This window comes from Opisthocomus hoazin, chromosome 6, assembly GCF_030867145.1.
Source record: "Opisthocomus hoazin isolate bOpiHoa1 chromosome 6, bOpiHoa1.hap1, whole genome shotgun sequence".
In the NCBI taxonomy this organism is placed as follows: Eukaryota; Metazoa; Chordata; class Aves; order Opisthocomiformes; family Opisthocomidae; genus Opisthocomus; species Opisthocomus hoazin.
In genome coordinates, this window is record NC_134419.1 from 29,884,420 (window position 1) to 29,909,118 (window position 24,699).

Genomic DNA, 24,699 nt, shown 5'->3' on the forward strand with positions numbered 1-24,699 from the left:
GAATGTAATTATTTAAGTTGCCAGAAGTTAGATAACGAAAAAAGTTACAAGTACCACCAGAGAGTTATAAGCTTCCAAGTCTTGAACATCATTAGACTTATCACTGCACCTCCATGTTCCACCACTCAAAGCCAAACGTACTCCCCCCTCCGAACACCTGGAGTACAGTTGAGTAAATTCAAGAATCACTATGCAGCTCATAGTAAACTAAATGCACAAGCTCCCAAAAAGCCATTCTGCTGAGAATACGTACATCATAATTCTGAACTGAAAATCCAACATCTGCCATCTCCAGCAGCACAACCTTTAGGCATACTATACTCCTACAGAAATCCTCTCCTGAACTTAGTCCAGCATCCAAGTACCTTCAAGAAGTGAAACACGCAATGTCCAGACACAGCCTTACGTCTCTAATCTGCGTAGCCAAAAAAATTTATGACTGACTTAAAAGACCTAGACAGAAATGACTTTAATTTGGCTCTCAGATTAGAAAAATTACTTCGGTCACTTTTCCAAACTTCTTCGCAACACGAGGGACAGTTCTTTAGGCTAACATACTAATGGAATTTGCATAAAGCCAAATAACAAAGAGAACAGACTTAAAGGCTGAAACTGTACCCCATAGTTGCATGTGTCACAGGCACCATAAAACTATGAGAATCAGAAACCCTGTATGTGCCATAGACCAAATGCACACTGGGTTCAGCATTCACCTCTGGTGGAATGGACCAGAATGATCTTGGTATAAACACACCAACCTCAACACTGATCCAGCATATCTTGCATCTGTCCTTACAGTCACAGTTTTGGAAGGTTGCATTTGTCCCAGATAGCTTCTCACTGATGACTAAAGTAAATGTGGACTCATGCTTGAAGAAATAGTTCTCTGGAAGTCTGCTGGCAAACTCAAATAGTAATGACTGACAGGCTAGCGGAATGAGCTTACAATTCTTTTCAGAGCAATCCCCAGTTTATGTTGAGACACAAAAAAGCAGCAATGCAAAACCAATCTTGTTTCTCATTGACGCATGAACGAAAAGCTTCCAGAGCCTGAAAAGACTACAATCTAGATCACATGAGAAGAACACAGTTACTAGACTAAAATTTCACCAGTGGGGTATAATGACCACGTAAGATATACTACAGCCTTCACTGGTATGACAAAAGTTCAGCTCATTTACTCATTTGTTCTACACAAACCAGACGGGTGGAAAGAAACTTAATACCACCACCACAGCTCAAGTAAAAATGACAAAGACTAATAACTACTACTAACTGTAATGTATTAGAAGCATTCCTTCAAGTACCAGCCCATTTTCAAGTTATCAAAGTACATTTAAACAGCTTCTTTGCCAAAAAGGATTTTTCAAAATATTCTAGTAAAGAGACTGACAGTGCGTGCCGCACGTAAGTCAGAACTAGCACACCATAAAGCTAATGCACTAACACAACACAGCTATTCTTGCCATGTTCTGATAATCCTCAAACATAAATTACAATAATTTAGATGTTTTGCAAGATTACTGAATATATTTCAACTAAAAATGTATTCATTTCTGAAAATGTAAGATCAAAAACTTCTTTGCAGCTCAATTTTAAGGCAGGCTATTTTGTTCCTTCTTAGCCTGACAATATCTTTACAAGTCTTTATTTCTTTGTCACTAAGCATTAGAGCAAATTTTTTGCCAGACAGGTATTTGATATTTCAGTTTCATGTAGTTGGTTAAGAAACTTTTTAAAACTGTAAATTTTTAATTGTGGCAGGAGTTTTGAAGTGCTGGAAGGATGCCAACGCCAGAAGAAAAAAAAAAGAACATTTCTATACAATTAAAGAGAGAATCATAATGAGATGCATTCTTCTTACTTCTGGGAACAGAACAATGTAAGTGCTTTCACCCAATTAGCTTTTCAACTTGCAGATGCCAAATGAGATTTTTATTTTCAAGATTTGCAAAAGCATTTATTAAAGAAATTTCCATTATTTAGAAGAATGAGAAAACTTCAAAGCCCTCAAAACTGAATCACTGCCTATTTGAGAAAAAGATAAGGGAATAAATTAAGGCAAATTCTTGCAGAAATAAGCCGTGTACCTGCTATCAAAGTACAGTATTCAAATAGTAGGTTTATACGCAGCACTGTTCTCTGAATAGAGAACACTGATGTGACCTCTTACCTATCAGAGTTCTTTTTTAACTGAAAAAGTTTTGCAACTCTTCACCAGGCTTCTTACCAACCAAGTTAGTTCAGTTTATCCTGACCACAGCAGCTCTCTGTAAAGGCCTCTGTGAATGTTTAAGATCACAAACAGTCCCTTAAAAAAAAATTACAAAGGCACTTAGCATGCTGTCACAAGTATCACCTTGTTTCTTGCTCAACTCCATCACGCCATCTGGCAGAAGCTTGGACAGGTAAAAATCCTAGCATGTCCACTGTCCCCAAGCATACAAACAGCGACGTAAGGGAGTCTCCTCCTTGGTAGTATCCTCAGTAGCGGTTGTTCTGTCAGGCTGAGAACAGGGGAACAACTGGGAAGTCCACAGTGGAGCCACAAAAGAAGGTACACAACTGATGGCATACAGAGATCCCCATGTGCATGCAAATGAGAGTGCTGAAAATATTCAAATGGTCAGCACTTCTCTGCACTTGCTACATGTAGATTTAATTGCATGGAAAGAATAATCTGAGCTGGTGACGATGATGGCTTTGAGGATCCATTCGCAAGAGTAAAGGAAACAGAGTTGCTTGCACCTTACAGCAAAAAAGGTATGAGCAACAAGTCTCCACATCTTACTGGATTTTCTCTTATTTCTAAACACATAGAACAACAGAGAGCTGTGGTTCCCTTCCGGCTGTACTTCAGCAGATCTGACTCCAGATGCAGGCTGCAGCACTCAGGATCTGTTTCTCTGCAGGCAGCTGTCTGGGATAAGTTACCAGAAACAACAGCTGAGTTGAACAAGAGTTGACTCCTCAAGCCGGTCACAGTGTTTGGTGTAAAACACTTCCTTTTAGGAAGCTGATGAAAGACCATCAATAGGTACATAAAAACAGACCAGATTCCTGACAGATGAGCAGCAGAAGTTGCAGCCATTTAAAACTACCCATCTCTCCACTGATTCACTTTTCCGTTTTGTTTTAATACTCTTACTGCAAAAGCCCTTGCACTTTATTACACACTCTGAAACAATGCCATTCAAACTCGTGGCGTATTTCTATCCCTCCCCACCCAACCCATGTTGAACTGGACAGTGGAAGAGGGCAGGACAGATTAAGAGACAAATTTAAAGCTATTTCTTGCTGTGAATAACTCAAAGAATCTTTTTCAAGGACTTCCATGTCCTGCTCCTTTATCACAATTTCCAAGCCCCACTGTAATAATTAACATTCCTTGACAGAGTAAGTGACATTTAGTTTCAGCGTTCTTCCCAAGGAACCACAACTCACTGCAGGCAGAGGATTTCTCTCCACATTATACCTTTCTGCACCTTTAAAGTATCCCTGAGCTCACCTGCAAATAAGTAGAGGTTTTTATGCAAAACTTGTTTTTCCAACACCCCTATTTCATAAATCAGACCTTAAGTAACATGACTAGTTACATCTCAGGTTTTATGCTTCAGAAATCAGTCAGATGTTCCTCTGAAATAATGTTCAGACAAGTTCTTCTGTTCATGAGCTCTTTCAGAATATTTTGGAAGTGCCCAAGAACCACTCTAGGGCTACATCCTTATGGATTTTGATTCCTCTTTGAAACAGATGTGTCACAGTGAATTCCCTCTTCCCTAGCTATTTTTTCGAACTTTTTTCTGTTCACCTTCCCAAGGCAATTTTCTTATGGAAGGGTCCAACCTGAAGATGGAAGCACAATCATCAACAGCAGGAATCTACTGAATATTTTTATACAGAGATCCGTACAACAGTAGCATGATAAAAAAAAAAGTTCAAAACCAGTTACTCTAATCAGTTATGTAATGACTTCAGGTGCTTGTCACCACATTCAAAACTTCCCACCTTGCTGAATATACAAAAACTGTGTTGTCTGTAACTCCTACCATATCCCTAGCCTGCTTTATCTACATCAAAAATAATCATAATTTCTCCTCTGCATTAAGAGATGTCACAGCATATTTGCTTTTAAGGCTATCAAAGATACCACCACTGTGACAGCGAGAGCCAGGGTTGCCAAATGCTTACAAAACACCATTGACAGCATAAATAAAACCCCTTCAATCCTGTGCATACAAAAGTGGTAGAATTTGCTCCTTAGTGTGGTTCAGCTGAGAGAGCTGATGGCTACTCACCGTCTCTCCTACCTGCTGCCTGTTATCCCCTGGATCTCCAGTTACATCTTTTTCCCTGTGACTCGCTAGTTTCCTGAACAGAGACCTTTTCCTTCTTCATGGAAATAATGCTCAGCGTGTAAGAGATGCAGCTGTGAAAACCACAGTGACAACAGTTCTGGATGACACTGGTTAATTACAGTAAGGGTCAACTGCAGCCCTCCACTTTATGCTGGATTCATTCATGTTTTTTTAGAAGAAAAAAAGAAAAAAGAGACAAGGAGCTAAATTAGAAAAGCCTTATCAGGACACCCAGCTTTATGTATCTGCCTTTCTGCATTACAGAACCCATTTTCCATGGAAGTTAATGTGCATTTGCCAAATGGCTACAGATGAACTTTAACATCTTTGGTTGCTCTCGGTTCTGTTTATGCTGCTTTGGAAAAAAAAAAAAAATCCCATGTGGCCCTTGATACTCAGCTTTCAAGACGCAGTATGTAAATAATTATGAAGGCTCAATATATTATCAAAATACTTATCAATAAACTTTTCTTTATCCAAAGCTAAGTGCATACTACAAAGCTCTGTCCACAGCAATAGCTTGATTTGTCACATGAAAAATATCTCCTAACCAAAGTGACTGCTGCAAATCAACCAAGTAGCTATACTACATGCCAGAGGAAAGTTTTTCTCACTAGAACACATCCTTTCCTACAGACTATTTATACATATTGGCAAGAGAAAATGCTATTGTTCCTCCCCACTAGCACACTTCTGCTGTGCACCTATATATATACCTAGATACACTTGCACAGGAAGCACAGACTGTCCTAAACACTACTATAAAACAAGCCCTGTAAACACAATAATTTAAAGCATCAATGCATTGATCTAAAGATAGTGAGGTCCTTCAGTGGAATATACAGTTACTTTGAACTTGAAGAAATATATGAAGTCCTAAAGCATATCAAGCCTTAAACTGGGAGAAAATCATTGGCTTCTCAAACAAAATGAAGATGTTCCTGCACTTCCACCTTATGTGAAGATTCAACTCGGTTAAATATGTTTCTTCTGCCAAGAATAACTTAAATTGTATTTGCAGGAGTAATAGTTTAAGTCTACATTCACATTTTTAAAGTGCAAGTTAAAATTTACAAAGACTAAGATCTAGGAATATTAAGGTCACATGCTTACAAAATATTAGTTTTAAAACAAGCTGTGGCCATTTACATGATGTAATGAGGACAGCCTGAAAAGATTTGCTTTTCTAAGCAGACAAAGTTTAATTAGCTAGCTTAAACAAGCAGTGCAGCAAAAAACCAAGCAACCGAGCCTCTGCTGCTTTTACTATGAAAAATCACTTGGTACCTCTGAGCATCATGAGCTACATCTTATATACCAACCAACTAAAAACTGAAGCTACCATTTCACTTAGGAGTCTGTTATACATTGACTTAAAGAGTTATTTAATAGACACCTCTCAGTCACTAGGCACCGGGTGATGCCACTGTTCTTCAGGCACTACTTATGCATTTGAGGTACTCGAATGTAAAGTGCAGTAATTCCTGTCTCTGATGCTGTAAGCCCCTGAAAGCATAGTCCACATTTTCAAACACATATCAGCTAAAACTTACCACCATCACACTTTGGATTGAAGATACATAATGTTGTTTCTGCACTATAATATTACCGTTAATCAAGACGGTGTCAGACACATAAAAACATCAACAATATCAATAATCCACGGCTTCTCCCTTTAATATGTCTTTGCAATCTGTAACAGACTAGTTCATTAGCATTTAGTTAGAATGTTATGTAATGGCTGAGGTATTTGTAATAAAAACAGTCTATTTCTTTTAGCCTGTTCTTCATAGACATAAAAGCTGTCTTCATCTGATTTTTATTAGGACTTCATCTTCTTCAGCTCTTTATGCATTTTTTAAGACTTCTGTTCACTCGGTTTTTGTTTCACCAACACACACGCAGTATTATTTTCTCCCACCTCCTCATACAAATCTCAGTTTTCATTTTTACACCTGCTTTCACTCATGAGAAGTTTCTACAGGGTTCTGTGAAACCCAGACACGAAAAAAACTGAGGGCATGAAGCTGAGTGAAGAAAAAAATCTGTTACAGGAGATGAACAACTGGTTCTACCAGTAAAACACCACTGGCAGTCCCATCATTACAAGCCCAACATCCATCTCCAACTAGTGGAAAGGTGGCGCATTTTCAGGGCAGACGATCCCCCCCCCCCCCCTCCATTACTGCATACAGCCTTTGAAGATGTCCCACTCTCCCTTCAAGTGAAGGGAGCAGAGTATTTTTTCTTTGCTCACATCTCCAATATGCTATACGAGGGTTTATTCCTCTGGAACAGCAAGCCATGCAACGGTTTAATCCTTCTGCAAGAACTACCTTTTTCTTTCTATCGCCACTTCTAAGCCTCTTATCCACGCCAGCCTTCTACGGTATTTAGGCTACATTTTCCACCCTATCTCCACTTTCACATCACTCCCGTTAGTTAGCCTAGAAAATATTCTGCAACAAAGGGCTTGCACTTTCAGTAACCTACGACACCTGGCCGAAGGCAACCCCATACAACATACCCACTGCTTTGACCTATATTCCTTCTCTTTATTGACATTCAGTATTCATTCAGACAGAACAAAACCTACACCAGAGCTCCCTCCTGAACTGCATCATCTTTTCCTTGCTCACTGCGGCCCATTTCACTTTCCCTAGTAGACTTCAGGATGTAGGAAAACAGAACCTACAGAAGATGCATACCATAAATCTGTACCATTGAAGGAGGACTCCAAGGTACAGCTGTAAACTGATGTAACTATTTTTACAGGTTGCTCTACAAAAAGCTAGCGTTCCTGTTATGAAGTCTATGTGAAAGTAAAGAAATTATAAATTGCTACTAAGCTGCAAAGAGATAGCACATTTTTATTAGCAAAACCCACAGAAATGATTGTGTATTGATTTATACATATTTTACAAGCTATTATTTACCAAAGCAATACTTCATGCTGTTAACACATACACTTAGGCAGAGTTCTAGGTGACACAGACACACACAGAGGCCAGAATCCTAGTCTCCACACACAAGCACTGGCCTATGCCAGTTCTCACTCCAGTTTAAACAGCCACCTCTTAAGCACACACCTCCACCACAGCGGTCACACTCCTCACTCAGTGAGCGCAATATTCAGAGGGACAAATCGCTTTTTCATTTAACATTTGCCAAGTTCAAAGAACTCCCCAAACCCTGAGATTCCTTAGTCCCAAGGAGACCGTAGCAGAGTTGCACTAAAACACCCCAAAAGTAATTTCGAAGAAGAATTCTCTAGGCTGTGTAATTCAAAGAAAATTGACAGCCATTCAGCTCCTGACAGTCAGTGTTAAAGGGTAATCCTTTTGTTTCTCACTGATGGACAAATGAGATCATGTCCTGTTTCCTCCCCCCTTCAAAAGCAGTTTCTTGTCTGAGCAGAGCTCTTAAGACTCTACCCCAAGGTGTGGGCCTGATACCTCGCTGCAAAAGAAACAAAGCTACTGAAAATCAGAGTCCCGTTCCTTCTGTTGGAAATAATGCTAATTTCTACTAATGTACCCATCTGACCCCAGTAATCAAAGAGCGACAAAGAAAAAACTGTCCTTCCTCAATGATGCAGCGCCCAACACATTTCACAAAGGAACAAGCTTACAAAACACGTGAGACACAAAAAAGAAAGAAACAGAAGAAACAAAATGTTCCATTCAATGCTCAGCACCATCCCGCCATGCATTCTCCCCTTCCCCGTAATGAGGGCCTGAACCGGAAACTATCTGCGCCATCTTTAGCCCCCAGATTCTCCATCCCTGCATCCCCTGGTGATGGCTCCCATCATGCCCACTGCAGACCAGCTGCCTCAATTTTAGCCGTATCATCTAACCACGCTCACACCATCCTTTTAAGCGCTATCAGTAAGAATACCCTTGACTCTGCTCACTCCACTCCTACAAATCTTGTCCCTAGGAGCACAAACGATACCTTCCTGAAGGGTGCTTCCCTCAGCCCCATATCAAATAACCCAAGAACAGCCTTTTACTGCAGACCTCAAGAACCGTGAATGAATATTTCAGAGTTACAAAACGAAAGCGCCGCTCTCTGCGTGTGCCTCCAGCTTCTTGTAAGAAAAGGCTCCCCTCTCCCCGCGCCTCTGGAGGAAGAATCACAGCCACAAAGCGAGCCCAGTCGCACGAAGGGGGCAGCGCGCTTCTCCAGCAATCCCCAGAGAGAGAGAGAAAGGAAGAGATCTGGAGCCGTTAAAAAAGAAATGGGGGGGGGGGGGACGGGACACGGGGACGGCGGGGAGGGCGGGAAAGCAACGCACCCGCAAGAGCGGTCCCTCCCGCCGCCCCCGGGCGAGGCCCGGCGCTGTGCCCGACGCGGGGCGCGGCCGGCCCCAGGCGGCGATGCGCTGCGCTGCGGCCCAGCGGCGCGGGGCAGCCCGGCCCTGCCGCTGCGGGCCCAGAGCCGCGCCGCCTCCCTCCGCCCGGCCGCGGCGGGCAGCGGGGTACCGGTCCCCGGGGACACCCCGCTCCCCACCGGCCGCGGGCCCGCAGAAGCCGCCGCCAGGCCCGGCGGAAGCCGCCCCCGCCCGGGGCCATGCGGCGCAGGCCGCCCGCCCGCTCCTCCCGCCGCCGGATCCGCGCCGCGGGCCCGCTGAGGTGCCAAGGGGAAGTGGAGGCTCCACCGCCGCTTACCTTGCGAGCAGCGCGGCGAGCCGGCGCTCCGGCCTCGCGGGGTGGGGGGGGGTGCTCCCCGGACTCGGCGAGGCCGCTGCCACTCCCGGCGCCGCGACGCTGCGCCTCAAGCCGCTTCCACACAGGGGCCAAGATGGCGGGCGGCCAAGCCGGCGCCAGCGACGTCTGACCTCACCGCGCCGCGGCGAGCGAGAGCGCGCGCGCGCCCGCCCGCCGGCCCCGCCCCCTCCCTTCCCCGCGCCGCCGCTCACGTGGCCACGCCGTGCCGCAGTCGGGTGGGCGGGCGGGCGGCGCCGGGCGCGCCCCCTGGCGGCGCGGGGTGGCGTGGCCGTCCCCGCCCCACGCGTGGGGACCGGCAGCGGTGGGGGGGAGACGGGGGAGGGGGACACGGCTGCGGCCCCGCTCTCCCGGAGGGAAGAGGTTTGCAGCCGCGGGGTTTGCTGCGAAATCGCCGGGTGCGGGCGGCCGCGGGTGCGTGGGGAGGCTCTGCCTGCTCCCCGCGGGGCTGCAGGGCTCGGGCGGTGGCGGGGACGCTCGCCCATCTGGGTCGGTCGCTGTATGGGTTACTTCTCACCGAGGGGCTCTTCCCTCTGCCACAGCGCGGCGTCCTGGGTCCGCGTTGCCCCCCCCTCCCCCCATAATAAACCGTCACTGAAACCACCAGAAACGAGCAAACCCGCGTGGTTTATTTCTGGCTCCCTGCTTCGTGTCCCGGGAGCTACCGGAGAAACGCACAGATCGCTACGCTGAGCCTTGCAGAAAACCTCAAGGTCTGGGTAAAATTTTACAGAGGAAACTCTGAGCGAACGGGGTGGGGGGGAAGGCTGACCCAGCACACCCCAGAATGGCTCTTTCCAAAAGTCCTCTGGAGACCCAGCCTGGTGCTGGTGCAACGCCAGCACGGGTCGCGGTGGGTTTGGGGTACGGAGGATGGCCGCCAGACAGCGCTGGGGTCCGGGGCTCTGCCGGCGCTGGGCCAGCTCCCACCCCTCCAACAGCATCCACCGTGCACCAGGTCTCACCGGGTTCCTTCTACAACTGGAGACCTGCCCGGGGGCTCCAGCCCTTCCATGGGTGTTTGGAGAGGAGGAAACCCGCCACGAGAGCCGCCGGCAGAGCCAGGAGGCACATCCAGCACCAGCCGTCGGAGGAGTCATCCAGCACCCGAGTTCTCAAGGGCTTCAGCGTCCGCTGCCACTGAGTCAGGATGGCGTCTCTGGCCCCGCTCCACTTCCCCCGTCCCACCAGTCGGTACTGGTAGGGTGTGCAGGGGCCGAAGAAGATGGCCAGGGCCAGCCGGGGGTCCGTGAGGAGCAGCCGCAGCACGCTGGGCTTTATGCCAGCACACGAAGCAATTTCATCAGTGTAGCTGATAAAACTCATCTTCAAGTTCTCCCTCTCAGATGGATTCCTTCAACGGGACAGAAAACAGACAAAGAAAATCAAATAGCGTCTTCCCACCTTGGATTCCTGACTTCATGGAAAGCAAAAGCCCTGGGCTCGGACAAGCCACCACGCTGCAGGGGACAGACACCGGCTGAGCCCTGATCTCTGGGCCCGAGCTCCCTCAGCCCCGAATAAACGTCAGGGCACCCAAGGAGCCTCTGCGGGGTTGGTTCCCAGCAGGTACCCTGGGGCAGGGAAGAGGTGGAAGCTCGTTTTGTCTCTGCAACCTGCCTGTGGCCTCAAAAATGGTTCTGGCATGATACTGCTGTCGTCGTGACGCCGCAAATCCCCACACTACCTCCTTCCCTGGGGTTTGGCTGGTTTTGTGAGCTGGAGGAGTAGACATTCGCAGATAACACTGCCAAGGAGACTGGGACAAATTGGGAGATGTGGAAACCTTCCCGTGCTGGGAGGGACCTCCGGGATTCTTCTGCTTGAGGTCGCAGCTCCCTCTCAGGAGGGAAGACGTGTGCTGAATCCATTGCAGCACATTCGGGACAGCCTCGGGTTTGTCTCCGTTGCACTTCAGACTCCCGTATTTCAGTGTAACAGCACCGTGTGTCTGCTATAGCTGGGGCTCCTGGTGACAATCCCCGTGGCTCTGTTTTGTCCCAGATTTTCATCAGTGTCCTACGAGCCAGCTTTGCCTTGCTGGCAGACCTAACCCAGCCTGCCCCCCACCTGCCCCGAGGTCCCCTCCTTGCTCCCAAAAGCTGCTGGGAGGCGGCATGTCTACCATCACCCGTCTCACAGCCTGGAGAACACGTCTCCACCTCCTGTAAAATACCGGTGCCAACAAGGCAGGGCGTCACCTGCCATGTACGCTATGGACGAGTTCCAGCCGTGTCTAATACTCATCTTGACCTGTCAAAAATTGCCACCAAACTGCCCCCACCCGCACCGCCTGGCTCCACTGGGGTTTCTCGATGGGGCTTGGCCCTGACCCCAGCACTCCCTGCTGCCTGGATTTAGGAAGGAGAAGCCACGAGATGGCACCCTTAGTCTGGAGGAAACCAAACCTCCATCTTGACGTGCTGGCAATGAGGGCATGTCTTGGAGGCCCAGCGGAAGGCATCTGCAGGTCCTGGATCTTGCTATAAGCTGCTCCAAAGCACCCTGCCCTTGGTGTTCTGGTCCATCATCCATGAAGCATTTCCCCACCTCGCTATGGGTGGTGAGGGAATGAATGCATCCAAGAAGAGCTGGGTGTCCTAGGTGGGTCCCTCCCATGAGCACCATAGGGCCCCCCTTTCCCCGGGGTTATCCTGGCACACGGCACCCAGCATACCCTAAGTGCAGGAGCATCACGCACCTTTTGACCAGAGGCTGCTTCTTCAAAACATCAGCCATCATCCTGCTGGCGGGAGGGAGCTTGTTCCAGCCTGAGAAGAACAGAGAAATCAGACACCTCGAGCAGCACCTTAAGCTAAAAAGTTCCCATGCTCCCAGCCGCTTTACCAAGAACATTCGTGCTTACTGGTTACAGCAGTGTGCGTGGAGAAGCAGGGATATGGGGATGCAGTTGAGGGGCAGAGGCTACGGTGCTACTAAAGTCCATGGCCACCACGGGCACCGTGGCAGGAGCCGAAATATGCCCTAGGCTGTGTGGACAGCAGGTCAGGCTGCCCCAGACCTCCCACCCCAGCAGATCCCCCCATCCCTGCACCCCGTCTCCCACCTGCAAAGATTCCTGTCACCCAGCGAGCCTGCATTTCTGCTCCCACCATCACAGAGCCGGTAAGCTGGATTAAGCCGATGATGGCCAGCGTCGGTTTTTCCAGCTTGGGAGGAAAGATGCGTTTATAGAGGCAACGGTTGTCGTCGAAGAGGCTGCGGACTGACTCTTCAAGGAAGGGAAATGGGAAGACATAGCCTGTGGCAAAGAGCACAACATCGATGTTTTCTTCGGTTGTCCCGTCTCCAAAAATAGCAGAACTTTCAGTGAACTCCTTCACATTTGGCTTCAACACGACGGTCCCAGAGAGGAGGCAAAACGGCAGCTCTTCGTTGACAATGAGCTTAAATTTGGAGCTTGCAGGTGGAAAAGAGAAGGACATTAATGTTAGTGTCTGGGAGGGACCTGAAACATTGTTTGTAACCAGAGTTCTCCTCCAAGGGTTTGTTATTCCACAAGTATCCCCTGAAATTAAAAATTGAGCCTTTCATGCCATGAATTCCCCCTGACCAGCCAACAAAATAGTCAGAAAACACACCTTTTAGTGGAAGCCAAACCATAGTTCGCGTGGTTAAACCACGAATTGAACTTCTGAAACCTGATCCTCTTTGTGAGGGCTGATGGGAGAAGCCAGTCAAGAAAGTGGTTGAAGCGGGTGGTGTTGACCATGTCAAAGGGAAAGCCGTGGTCCGACAGCCGGCTGAGCACCCAAGTGCTGCTCCTGGTGCTGAGGAACACCTGGGGGAGAAGACAGGTCTCAGCCTCCTGCCCAGACATCTCATTGCTGATGTTGCCCTGAGTGTCAAATCCCATCTCCTCTGCTTGGGAGCTGAGAAGGTTATCCAGAGGGAAGGAGATGGCATCCGGATGAGCTGAACAGTCATGGTGGCTTCTGCAAAGTTCCCATGGCAGCTGAACGGCCACTCCTCAGGTAGCCCAAACTCTAAAGGAACTGCAGAGCTTCTTCAATTGCCCTCAATTTGAAGTGTTATTCATTGAGAAACCCAGTGAGCAAAGCTTCCTGCGCATACCCTGAGCTGCCAGCTGTCCTGGCACCCAGCCAGGCTTGGCACCACCATGGAGCTGTACCTTCGCAGCCACACGGCTCAGCTCCACGGAGAGGTCGCCGCCAGTGTTGCCGATGCCAACCACGAGGACACGCTTTCCCCGGAAAGCCTCTGGATCTCTGTATTCCTGGCTGTGGAGGTACCGGCCTTTGAAGCGGGTCTCGATACCTAGGCAGAGAGCAGGGAGCATCTCCTACCACCAGACATGTTCTCTTGCCCCAACCTCATGCCCAGACCTTCTGCTTCTCCTTGCAGCTGAGAAGCCCGTGGAGGCCTTGGCTCCCTGGGTGATGCCACCCTTCTGCACCTTCTCATCTTGGTTCTGCTTTGCAAATTCTTATGCAAGAGCCTGGCTGCAACTTTATGAGGTGTTCTTCCCATTCCCAGGAATGCCCGTGGCCATTCCCATGGGGTGAGGGTCCTGCATGCCCCGGCGTGAGGACTTCATGGACCAGGCAGGCTTGCAAAGGAAAATGCACCTAAGGGACCCATGGGTGCTGGAGGAAACCCCGGGGCGCAGTCCCAGCCTACCCTGCTGCCGAGGCAGGGCTTACCTGGGAAAGAAGCCAACGGTAGGTAGGGCTCCTGGAAATGGCCGGTGCAAACCATGACGGCATCGAAGACGTGTGACTCCTGGATGCCATTGGTCTCAGTGACCACCTCCCACTGGCCCGAGGTGGCGAAATCCGGGTGCCTCCTCACGCTGAGAGCTGTTGTCTTGCACCAAAGCCCGACAAAACAGCAGTCAGGGAGAGCCCTGCATTTTGGAGAGGACCTGCCTGCAAATTGCCGGGGCTGCCAGGGCTGGGCTGGGTCCCCAGGGAGCTACAGGTCACCTCTGGAGCTGTTAAATCCCACCCTGCACCTCTCCCCTGGTGAAGGCGTTGAGTAGGTGATGCACCGGGCAGCCCATGTTCAAGCAGCCTGTTTTAAAACATGGAGCCAAAAAGGCTGGGTTCAGGATGCAAAAGGCACGTGGTCCTTGTGGAATCGCACCTGGCATTGTCCCATCCCACCTGAGCGATGCCCTGGTATCTGCAGCCACCAATGGTCCTGCTCCCCACAGCATTTGGGGTCCCTGCTCACCTTGAAGCGTATGTACCGCAGGAGGTCGAAGTGCCGGGCATACATCCGAAAGTACTCCAGGAGGAGGTGGTGGGGTAGGAAACTGGGAAAATCCTCTGGGCAGGGGAAGTCGCTGAAGCAGGACATCTCCTTGGAGGTGTTGGTGATGACCGAGCGGTACACGCTGACCCTCCCACCATCTGTGCAGTCCTGTGTGAAGCCAGTGGTGCAGTTTGCAGGTGCACGGGGAAGGACCTTCTCCCCTCAAAGTATTTGGGTATTTTTTCTCCTTGTGTTCAGGTACAAGGAATAAACCAGGACTGGCTCCTGGTGACTATGGCTTCTGCTCCTTCTCCACCCTGGAGTTGGTGGGAGCCCCGTGCCTGGGACAGGGATGCTCTGTAAGGGCATGGCCACCCTCTCCTCTTTGCTGCAGGCAAAGCGCAGCCAAGGGAGGGGACAAACCTAGGGCCGATCCTCCCCACTCAGGTAGAGCCCACTGACCGTGTAGCGCCAGAGCCCCCCGATGTCCTCGCTCCTCTCGAAGCAGGTGGGCTCCAGCCCCTCATCCAGGCAGCACTTGATGGAGGCCAACCCACCGACCCCGGCCCCGATAACAGCCACGCGCCGCACCATGCTGTCCCGGAGCAGGCAACGGGCCGGCGTGTGAGCCACTAGAAATAAAATAACCCAGGGATTAGGAAAACACCGCTCCCTTCTTCCCATCCCTGGGAAAACAACCCTTGTCTCCTCTGGCTGCAGGTGTCTGTGGAGGAGAACTGTCCCTGCAGAAAGCTGTCGCCAGCTCCTGCCTCCAGCGCTGTGGATGGTCACTGCTCCTTACCCTTGCCGCTGTGCTGAGCCCATGCTGAGGGCCCAGTGATTTCCCTCCCACAGGCAGGGGAAAAGGAGGCGTTTTTAAACCTTGCTGCACTGCTGCTTCTATTTATTCCTTTTCCTGGCCCAAACCAGGGCGTGCAAAGAAGGGGAAGGGGCTCGCAACCGTCCACTTCTGCTGCACAAAGTGATCCTCCGACGCTCTTTTCAAGGAAAACTTTCAGCTAAGCTGGCTTGTTTTCACGCTTTCCTCTTTAATTTCCCGTTCAATGGCATTTTTTTGAAAACAAAAAGTTGTTTTGTTTTTTTCTTTAAGAAAAAGGGATGTCTGACTGAACAGGAGCACGGCGCAGCGATTCAGAAGTTAGACAGCACCGTGAAAGTGCGCTTGGGATTACAGCATATACAAAAGGTAAGAAACCCAGGAAACGCAGGGTATGAATGGGAGGAACTCAAAGCTTGGGGTGTGTAAACTGAGCTGCACCGAGCTTGGCTGGAACGCAAAGAAACTAGGAAAAAAAATGAACCCGCGTGAACTTTGATTAGATAGCAAACACTCCGGCAAAGACGGAAGAAAGAGTCATTTATGACTTGTTTTTAAAAGGTTTTTGTGTCAAAAGAGCAAGTTAACTCAAACAGGAGCTGGAGGAAACTGCAGATAGTGAAAAGCAAGGGGGACGCAAACCCCTCCCCACATCCAAAAGCCAGTTGCTCCCAGCCTGATCTGCTCCTCGATCTGCAGGAACAGGGCAGGACATAGCAACACTCACCTGCCCCCCGTTTCCAGAGCCTCCCTTGGTTTTGGGAAAGGGCAGCAATGTGCCCGGGCTGCTAAAGTCACCCCCCTTTCCCAGCACTGTGTCTTTGCTCCAGAGGGTCCCTGTGACACCCCTGTTCTCCCTCCCCTCCCCGTCAGCGAAGCGCAGCCAGCAGCGAACACCAAAACGCTGGAGAGCTGCCTGGCTGCTTTTAAAACCTGCAAAACCCAGCCGGAGAGAAGCGAGGAGCAAACCTTGCAGGGCAGTGTCTTGCCTTTGCCGCTCAGGCTTCGGCTGAACTTTACTTCAAGTTTCCTCGCCGCAGATTTAAAGGAAAGGCTGAAGTCCAGGCAGCTCGCTGCGGCTCTTGCACCACCGACCTTTACACCCACGCCTCCCTGCTCTGCTCTGCTTAAATGCGCCGGCAGAAAGTTCTCAACCTTCCCGCGGTGGTGCCGGGTGGAAATCCAGACTGTGATCCCGAGGTGGCCGCTTTTCCAAGGACTTCCACTCAGCAGCTTGCCGCTGCCCCAGGCTTGCCAGTAGCTCGGGGTTGTCCTCATATGTCCCCCGTGTGCTGCCCACGCTGGGCGGGCGCTCGCTTGGCATCCCCGGGAGCTCAGCAAAGCACAGCACCTTTGCCTGTGCGCCAGCAGATAGCATAGATGGGGGACACGGTGCCTGATTTCTGGTGGTCAATGAAAGCCCTTGCTGCCTCTGCATTGTGGGTTGCCCACGGCACCGGGTGGCATGGCCCCAGCCCAGGCACGGGACCCCCCGGCTCTTCCCGTGCACACAGGGAGACGATGAGGCAGGAGCCTGCAGCATACTACCGCCTTGGCCAAGGAAAATTTATTGACTGAAAGTCTCTCAGTGAGCAAAACGAAGCCCCGGGACTGCCTGGTGGTGAGGAGTGCAGGGAAGCGGAGGCAGGAGGGCTCAGCCCCGCAGGGTCCCAGCACCAGTCTCAGGGCTGAAAAGCCACCGTAGCCAGGGCCCCTTCGCTGGAAGGATGCACCGATTCAACCCGAACTGGGATTTTTGGGTCACAGAGTTTAAGGTCGGAAGAAGCGACGGCCTGAGCTGCGTTACCCAGCCCAGACAACACCTTGCTGGGCTAAAGACCCCGGATCCTGGCTGGTTTGGGGCAGGGGCTGGACACCCATGCTTCTTTCTGGCTGTGACACCCAAAGCCATTTTTTCTGGTCTTGCCCCTGCTGTCTCCTTGCTGGTGTGGTCTGGGTATGGCCATGCCACACAGCCGAGCTCTGCTCATGGCAGCAGGCAGGAGAGCAGCAGAGGAGTGATAAATGCTGGGGGGGGGCTGCCATCCCCAGCTCATCAGGTCTGCGAAGCTGTGCTTGGGGGTGAGCTGGAGCAGAGAGAGGTTTGTGCTGCTCGTTAAAGTTTTAAATTTGTCGTGATATGCTGAAATTCCTTTCCCCCGTCATGTGGCACCCTGTGGAGCTGCCTGATCTGAGCTAACATCTGCAAGGACAAGAAAAAAAAACTAAACAGGCTCTAAAATCTACTGGAAACCAAAAAACAGGGCAGCCAGGAGCAGGAGGAACCCCACCACAGTCAGGAGAGATGGGCAGGGGCTGGAGGATCCAGCAGGGACTCGCGTTCTTGTGGGCTTGAGGGTCCGGTCCCACTGGGTGAGGATGGCCTGGCGTGCCCTCTTCCCAGCGCCCAGGGCCCCCCAGCTGGTACTGATATGGGGTGCAGGGGCCAAAGAAAATGGTGAGGGCCAGCCGGGGGTCTCTGCAGAGCAGCCCCAGCATGCTGGGCTTGGCACCGATGAAGGAGGTGAACTTGTCCATGTAGACCAGGCAATCAGTTTTGAGGACTTCATCAAAGGACAGACCAAACCTTAATGGATCAAAGAAGAAAAAGAGGTGGGAGAAGGATCGGTGTCAACAGCGCTGAGAGGAACCAGAGGTCAGATGCTCTGCATCCTCTGTGTTTTTGCATCCAAATGCAACTGGGTTCCTCTTAAGAAAGGATTGGGCGTATGTGCAGTGGGAAGCTGGATCTGTCTGGGCCTGAATCCTGCCCGTGACACAACACGTGTAAAGTGATGCTGGCTCTGGCACACACCTTTCTCCTGTGTGTCTACTGGTCTTTCATTTCACCACCCACAAGCTGCATCTGACCCCCTTCACCCTGGTGGACCTTTTCTAAAAGACTTGGTTAAACTAGTTGGGCTTTTTTTAGAACCGGTTTTCCATTTGCTCTCTGCGGAGAAGTCATGTGCAGCAAGAGGAAGGTGGCACCCTTTCATTTCCCTGACGTTCATTTCCACCAAGTATTGCAAAAATGCATGGTGAAGTGGAGAATTGCTTCCAGCTCGTCTCTGCAGAATTCACAGCTCCATGTCCCACCTTTGGTGGGCTGAAAAAAGCCATGTGCGTTTAGCCTTGTGTTGTGCAGCAAGTGCTCTTTGCAATTCTGTATGTCACTCTCCGTACCTTTTCTACTATAGCGATCTAGGTGAACCGTAGACTAATAGATTGCCCAGTTTCCTGGGTTTTTCTCATTCATTTAATAACATTTCTTAACTTGTGATTTGACCTTTTGCCTGCCCGTGAACTGCGTGCTGGTGTGATTAGACACCTATTCACAGCGAGTCAGATCTCCATGCTGAGAGGGAAGAAAATTTGTATGTACACCTCGGGCTGGCTTTTTTTTCCCTGCTGAATTACTTTGCATTTATTTCCATTAATTTCTCTGCCATTTTATCTCTCAGTCCCTGGGGACCCTGGCACGCTTCCCCAACTCGCAAGCAAGCTTTAGCCTCCTCGACTACCCTGAATTAATTTCTTCCCATTGTCAGCAGGCAAAATATCAGCATCAAATCAAAGGTTACATTGGCTCAGCACAAGTGAATAAAGGGGAGGCTGGACTTGGGCATCCCCCTCTCACTTCCCCTGTGTGTGTAGGGAGCAGCCGCAGTGTGCGAGCCTGCGTGTTTCTTCCCGCCAAACTCCAAGGTCTTTTCAAACCCACCAAAAAACCTTTGGGGCTCCGGGGACTGGCTTACCTTCGCACGTGGTTTTTCTTCTTCTCGTTTACTTCCTTCTCCATGACAGACTGAGGAGGCAATTGACACAAGCCTAGAAGAAAGAAGAAAGCGTCCTGCAAAGCTTAACTCCTGGGGGGACCTGTGAACTCATTCAGTCATGCAGAAGGTGGGAAGCCCTTCCCCAGGAGGTCAGGAAAGCCTCCTTGCTCAGATTTAGCTCAGCAGTGGCAATTCTGCCAGACACCAGCCCTCCACAGTGGTACAAATTCACCTGCACTTTTTCCTGCTCTCATAGATTCATGCTGTCAGGGCACAGGCAGATGATGTGGGCTGAGATGGGCCATGCAAACCCCAGAGAGGATCATCCCAAAAAGAAACCCTAGAGCTTCCCCTGGATCTATGGAGGAGCCTTGATGCAGCCCTCCACACCAGCCCAGTGGGAGGTTATCATTTTTATTAAAAAAATCCAAAAGAACAATAGGTTACTTCTCCCACTCCAATAATTACAAACAATTCCTCTCGTGGGGAAATGGGACTCTCCTCCTCTGATAGTCATGGTGAACAAACCACCCTGTCCCTTAAAGAGCAGCAAATTCTGCCAGGATGGATCCACCACAGTATCTTAAAGACAACTCTTATCTGTGCATCCAGGTTTGCATATCCATCTCTATGCTCTGACTTCTAAAGTATTTTAGAGAGAAAATACTGTCTTGAACAACCTAGTTTAGACCGTAGTTTGCAGGCTCAGGTACAGGAATCAGCTGAATCACAGTAAGGAATGGAGCGTGTGCTCCTGGCTTGCAGCAGGCAGGGTGCAAAGCATTAGCTTAAAAGCACCAGCTTAACAGGCAACAAAAAGTGATTTAAAGTAGATGTCATAAACTTGCATGTAGCTTGGACCAAGCATGCACTCATGTTGCTGTAGCTCAGCTGAAATAAAAGAACTTGGGAAGCCTAAACTCTAGAAATGCTCCCTTGTCCACTTTGAAATGAGCTGCTTAGCTCTGGGGTCTGCAAGGAGAGAAATCCCTCTTGGTGCATAGAAGGGACAAGACATCTCTGGTCTGAACTGCATTTTGGTACACAGGAGAGCTCGTGTTAACTCTCCTGCCTTTGAAGACACGGGTGACCCAGCGTGCTTGCATCTCTGTCATGGGCATGATGGCTCCTAACGGCTTGATCAGCCCAAGCATGGCCAAGGTGGGTCTCTCCAGGTGGGTCGGGAACACGTATTTGTAGAGGGATGCGTGCTTGTTTTCCACCTTGACAACTGTTTCTTCCAGAAATGGGAAGGAGACCTTGTAGCCCGTGCAGAAGACAATGATATCGATGGGCTCCTCCTCAGGGCAATTGTGGAAAATGACCGAGTTGTCCTTGAATTCCTTCACACCTGGCTTGATAGTGATCCTCCCTGTAAGGATGTAGCTTGGAAGGTCGTCATTCAATACAGGCTCGCGCACCAGGCAGCTGTGGAGAGCCGAGGGGCTTTGAGCTTTGGAGACCACGAACATGCCCTGCCAGTGCCCCTGCTCCTCCCCCTGGGCCCTCCAGCCCTACAGCCTCCTGGTTTCACTTGCTCTGAGTAAACAGCTATGCCTCCCCCCTCTCCAAGTACTGACATGTTGCCACGCTGTCTCACAGCCTGAGTGACTAGCGGACATCTCCTGCCTTCTTCCTCCATTCACTCAATAACTCTTGAAACCATCTCTTTTTGGAGCTGATTCATGCCATAAGCCTCCCTCCTCCTCTTAAGCCTCCCTCCTCCTCTTTTCCCAGAGAGCCTCATGAGGAAGGCTCTTCTGGTGCTTCCTGGGCTTTTCCAGTGAGCTCCATCTCACAGCACCTAAGGGTGCTACAGCTTATCTTCTCCCGCTAGGCTACAAACTTCCCACTGGAGATCATCCCAGTCTGGGTGTTGGTTGCTGCATCAGTTGATGGTGGTTGCTGGAGATCTGCTCCCTGCCCGCAGCACAAGCCCTGTGATACCGCATAGGAGGAGAGCCACAAAGAAGTACCTCTTCTCTGGTTGAAGGCCATAGTTTCTGTGATTGAATGACTGGTTCACCCTGTAGTTAATCAACTCTCTTGAAAGGGGTCCGGGGAGGCTGTTTCTCATCAGGCTCATAAGGCGAGTGTTGAAAACCATGTCCCATGGGTAACCGTGGTCAAACACGTGGCTGAACACCCAGGCACCTCGCCTGGTACAAACAGTCACCTTGGAGAGAGCGGAGAATCAACAAATCAGGTGATGAATTTGCTGTTTTGCCTTCATAAAGTAACCCCAGAGGGGCACGGCACAGACAGCTACATAATGAAAAAACAGCAACAGCATCTTTAAGACCTCCCAGCACCTGGAGATGGAGGTGAAATGGGAGAGAACAGAACAACCAGCTTGCTTTCAGGGTAGGTTTTTGACCAAGAAATACAGGTTCAGAAATACTGTTTGGACACCATGCAGGGTAAGCACAGCTTGCTCTCCCTGCAGTGATGGCAAACTAAGCTATTGCCCCCAGCGTCACCCTCCCTGCACCTCTGGGGTGGCTGGGTGGCGGTACCTTTGTGGCTACACGGCTGGCCTCCACCGCAGTGTCCACTCCCGAATTGCCCATGCCGACCACGAGGATGCGCTTCCCCTGAAACACGTCGGGATGCTTGTACTGCTGGCTGTGAAAGTACTGGCCTTGAAACCTCTCGATGCCTTGGGGAAAAAGAAACAAAGCTTTCAATTAGTTGAGCATTTGTGGGTTTTTTTTGTTGGGAGAACTGACATAGAAACAATCCAGATCTCAAGAGCAAGGAAGTGCAAGCTCTGGTCACCGGCGACTCGGGGAGGGCCAGGCCTCCATCCCGCGCACACAGAACTGGTGCTTCCTCTCCAAAATCACAGAATCACAGAATGTTGGGGGTTGGAAGGGACCTCTGTGGGTCATCCAGTCCAACACCCTGCTGAAGCAGGGTCTCCTACAGCAGGCTGCAAAGGACCTTGTCCAGGTGGGTCTTGAATATCTCCAGAGAAGGAAACTCCACAACTTCCCTGGGCAGCCTGTTCCAGTGCTCCGTCAGACAGGGTCTCACACATCCCTGTGCCACAGCGAGCAGGGACACATGCTGAGTGGGACTTGAAAGGCAGTTATGTGCGAGAGCTGTATTGGTGCAGTCTCGGGATTCAGCCTTTCGGAGACAGGGACGCAAGGGTTCAGAAAAGCCAGTAAAGCTCTTCTCCTGTCCTACAAGCAGTTTCAGAAGCACTCGATAACGCTGATGACAGGGCAATCCTCTCTGTGCTGACAGCCGGGGAGATTAATTACAGCAGTGATGAATCTCACCCTGTCAAAGACGCTGGAGCTTCACTGAGAGGACCTTGTCGCACCTTGCAGATTGTATGGACAGTTTTGCTGAGGCTAAACCATCCTACCTTGGAAGTTTGCTCTGAAGTGACCAGGGCCTGCAAAGTCAAAGCTGCTGAAGCACAAGGATGTATTGCTGTTCATGCCAGGAGGTTTGAAAAGCAGAAGTAAGAAAAGGAAGGAAGCGTTTTCCCTAAGGAACTTCTGACCCTTGTCCTCCCAGCCCCTGGAAACAGGTAACAGCAGGCAGCCGTGTACCGTACCGGGAAAACAGTGCAGGGGGAGGGATGGGTCGGAGAAACTGCCACTGCAAACCATAACAGCATCAAAGATGTGTGACATCTGCTTCCCATCTGCCTCTGTGACCACGTCCCACTGGCCCGTGGTGGCAAAGTCGGGGCGTTTCCAGACGCTGATGATGGTGGTCTGAAATGTGGAAGCGAAGTGCAGTCACTGCTGGTGCCCAGCATGCATGGGGAGCAGGGCAGCAGCGGGACACCCATCACTCACCCCAAATTTGATGTGCTCCCGGAGGCTGAAGCGCTTGGCGTAGCGCCGGAGGTAGTCCAGGAGCTGGGCATTGGGCAGGAACACCGGGAAGTCCTCAGGGCAGCGGAAGTCGGAGAATGCCGACATCTCTTTCGAGGTGTTGCTGATGACTGACGGGCAGAGGCTTGGCTGGCCTGCCTCAATGTTCTCCTGGCATGGCACCCAGGCTGCATCAGCCCTGCGCCCCGGGGTGGGGACCATTCCTCTGCTCCCCTTCCCCTGGTCTTGGGGAGCACAGCCCAGAGAGGTCAGCACCCAGCAAGCTCTCGCACCGCTTCCCCACCTGCTGGAGCCTATCTTGACCTGCTCACCACCCTGCAAAGCTGCAGCTCCCATGGAGAGGAGGACGAGCAGTGCCAGCTCACCGTGTAGCGCCAGAGTCTCCTGAGGTCCTGACTCTGTTCGAAGCAGGTGGGCTCCAGCCCCTCATCCAGGCAGCACTTGGTGGCTGTCAGCCCGCTGATGCCCGCGCCCACCACGGCCACTCTCATCCCTGCCGTCTCTGCTGGGATCCTCGGCTGCAAACGGGGCTTAACCTGGGACAAACTCCTCAGATGATCACCACCATCTCAAGGAGCAGCTGCTGGTGAACCCTCTATAGCGCGTTTCTCCATATGCCTCCCCCAAACCTTCGTTCCCTTTACCAGCATTCTGTGCTCTTCTTTCACAAGTTAGATTAAATGTCTTCAAATCTTCATAATCTCTTTTTTAAAAACATTTTTTTTAGTAAATCCATCTACTTTTACCGTGTGCTCACCAGGCTGCTTCCAAAACCCTGCAGCTGCCCTGGAAACTTGCTTTGAAAGTGTGTAGTTAAGCCACAACTCACTGCCAATTTTTATTTACAAGTTGTGTTTAAACTATCCCTCCTTATCAGTCTTGCAAATATTTGTATTTTATCTTTAGGGTCCTGCCCCTGCCTATCTCAAAAAAGAAAAAAAACTGCACCGGAACTATTCAGTCTCTGCATGACTGACCGGGTCCTGTACTCCGTCCCCAGGGAAGACGCTGTTGACTTCGACATGAGCACCGAGGCCAATGGAGGGTCTGTGGGTGCAGCCCACCTTGGCTTTAGGGATGCTTTTGTGTCTGTCACTCAAAGCTGACCTGCTGCGGAGGTCTGGTCTGGACAGACTGGCTGCTGCAGGGCTGCAAACATCTCCACTCCGGGGCTCGAAAGTCAACAGCTGCCATCTCAACGTCAGCCCTACGAGGCTCCCAGGGCTGCAGTGGGGATGGTGGATCCGAACCTTTCTTAGCAGTGCCAGGCAATGAACCAGGGGTGATGGCCAGGTGCCGTGGCTCGGGCTGGACATTGTGGAACAGGACCACCACGCAGGTGCCTTGGGGTGCTGCTGCAACCCCTGGTTTAACCCCACCACCAGTGGGGAACACCCTGCATCGTGGCGTACTGGGACGGCACTACGGCCGGGTGGCACAGGCTCCTCTACCTTGAGCAGCACTTTCAGCTTCCACCAGAACACGGTGCATTCATCAGGGGAAAAAAAAACAGTCTTCAGTAGAAAAATGAGGTTGGGCAAAGATTTACTAAAAAAATACCAAATTCCCCACGAGCAATTTCAACTTTCAGTAGGAAGGCAGCACCTAACGAATACTCTGCTTTCCAAGGCTGGAATGAAAAATGGACTTTTTCCATTTTTAAATGAAGAAAGCACTAGCATAAACTGCTCATCGTTAACTGTTTGGGGTTTGTTTTGGGGGGTGCAAGATGAGAGTTAACTTACATCACATACATCTCCCAGCTATGTATACTATTTAATTCCCTACTGTTTTGCAGAGAAGCTAGAAATAAAGTTCAGGAAACACAGTCTCTGCTACCCTGTGCCTGTTTCTGCCACACTTTCCATACTGTCGCTGCGAGTATTCGTAGCAGCTAAC

At 50.4% G+C, this 24,699-nt stretch overlaps 3 protein-coding genes across 22 annotated transcripts in view; all 3 read right to left on the minus strand.

Annotated features, from left to right (window-relative positions):
* Nucleotides 1-9,196, minus strand: part of PRRC2C (proline rich coiled-coil 2C) — a 76,225-nt gene extending 67,029 nt beyond the window's left edge. For all 17 annotated transcript variants that reach the window (XM_075422451.1, XM_075422449.1, XM_075422438.1 and 14 more), the window contains exon 1: nt 9,032-9,196. The gene's annotated coding sequence lies outside the window, so the exon portion shown is untranslated. The remainder of the gene's footprint in view (nt 1-9,031) is intronic.
* A 516-nt stretch (nt 9,197-9,712) lies between these two features.
* LOC104333753 (dimethylaniline monooxygenase [N-oxide-forming] 4) lies at nt 9,713-16,376 on the minus strand. 4 transcript variants are annotated; one of them, XM_075422452.1, is made up of 9 exons: nt 16,134-16,376; nt 14,789-14,958; nt 14,306-14,494; nt 13,774-13,936; nt 13,242-13,387; nt 12,691-12,890; nt 12,156-12,508; nt 11,790-11,859; nt 9,713-10,442 (listed from the first exon to the last, which is right to left on the minus strand). In XM_075422452.1, the coding sequence occupies exons 2-9, from the start codon at nt 14,918-14,920 to the stop codon at nt 10,064-10,066; spliced, it is 1,632 nt and encodes a 543-aa protein (XP_075278567.1). In that variant the 5' UTR covers nt 14,921-14,958; nt 16,134-16,376; the 3' UTR covers nt 9,713-10,063. The 4 variants fall into 4 exon arrangements, with proteins under 4 accessions (XP_075278567.1, XP_009937597.2, XP_075278569.1 ...); XM_009939295.2 differs by lacking the exon at nt 16,134-16,376 and having other exon boundaries at nt 14,789-16,123; XM_075422454.1 differs by lacking the exon at nt 16,134-16,376 and having other exon boundaries at nt 13,774-13,976; nt 14,306-14,667; nt 14,789-14,876.
* Nucleotides 16,377-16,868: 492 nt separating this feature from the next.
* On the minus strand, nt 16,869-23,335 carry LOC104333752 (flavin containing dimethylaniline monoxygenase 1). Its single transcript, XM_009939294.2, is given in 9 exon segments — nt 16,869-17,560; nt 17,562-17,751; nt 18,923-18,995; nt 20,016-20,371; nt 20,920-21,119; nt 21,460-21,602; nt 22,515-22,677; nt 22,762-22,950; nt 23,166-23,335. Coding segments are annotated over 9 exon segments (1,593 nt in total). The 5' UTR covers nt 23,292-23,335; the 3' UTR covers nt 16,869-17,407.
* Between the last annotated feature and the right edge of the window lie 1,364 nt (nt 23,336-24,699).

Bases quoted from the DNA above. Each gene is read 5' to 3' on its own strand.
- LOC104333753 (XM_009939295.2), bottom strand. From the start codon at position 15,010: ATGGGAAGAAGGGAGCGGTGTTTTCCTAATCCCTGGGTTATTTTATTT. The intron at 13,388-13,773 runs GTAAGCCCTGCC...CTCTCTGCCTAG, and splicing joins ACCGTTGGCTTCTTTCCCAG to GTATCGAGACCCGCTTCAAA. The intron at 11,860-12,155 runs GTGGGAGACGGG...TGTTCTTCTCAG, and splicing joins GGTGACAGGAATCTTTGCAG to GCTGGAACAAGCTCCCTCCC.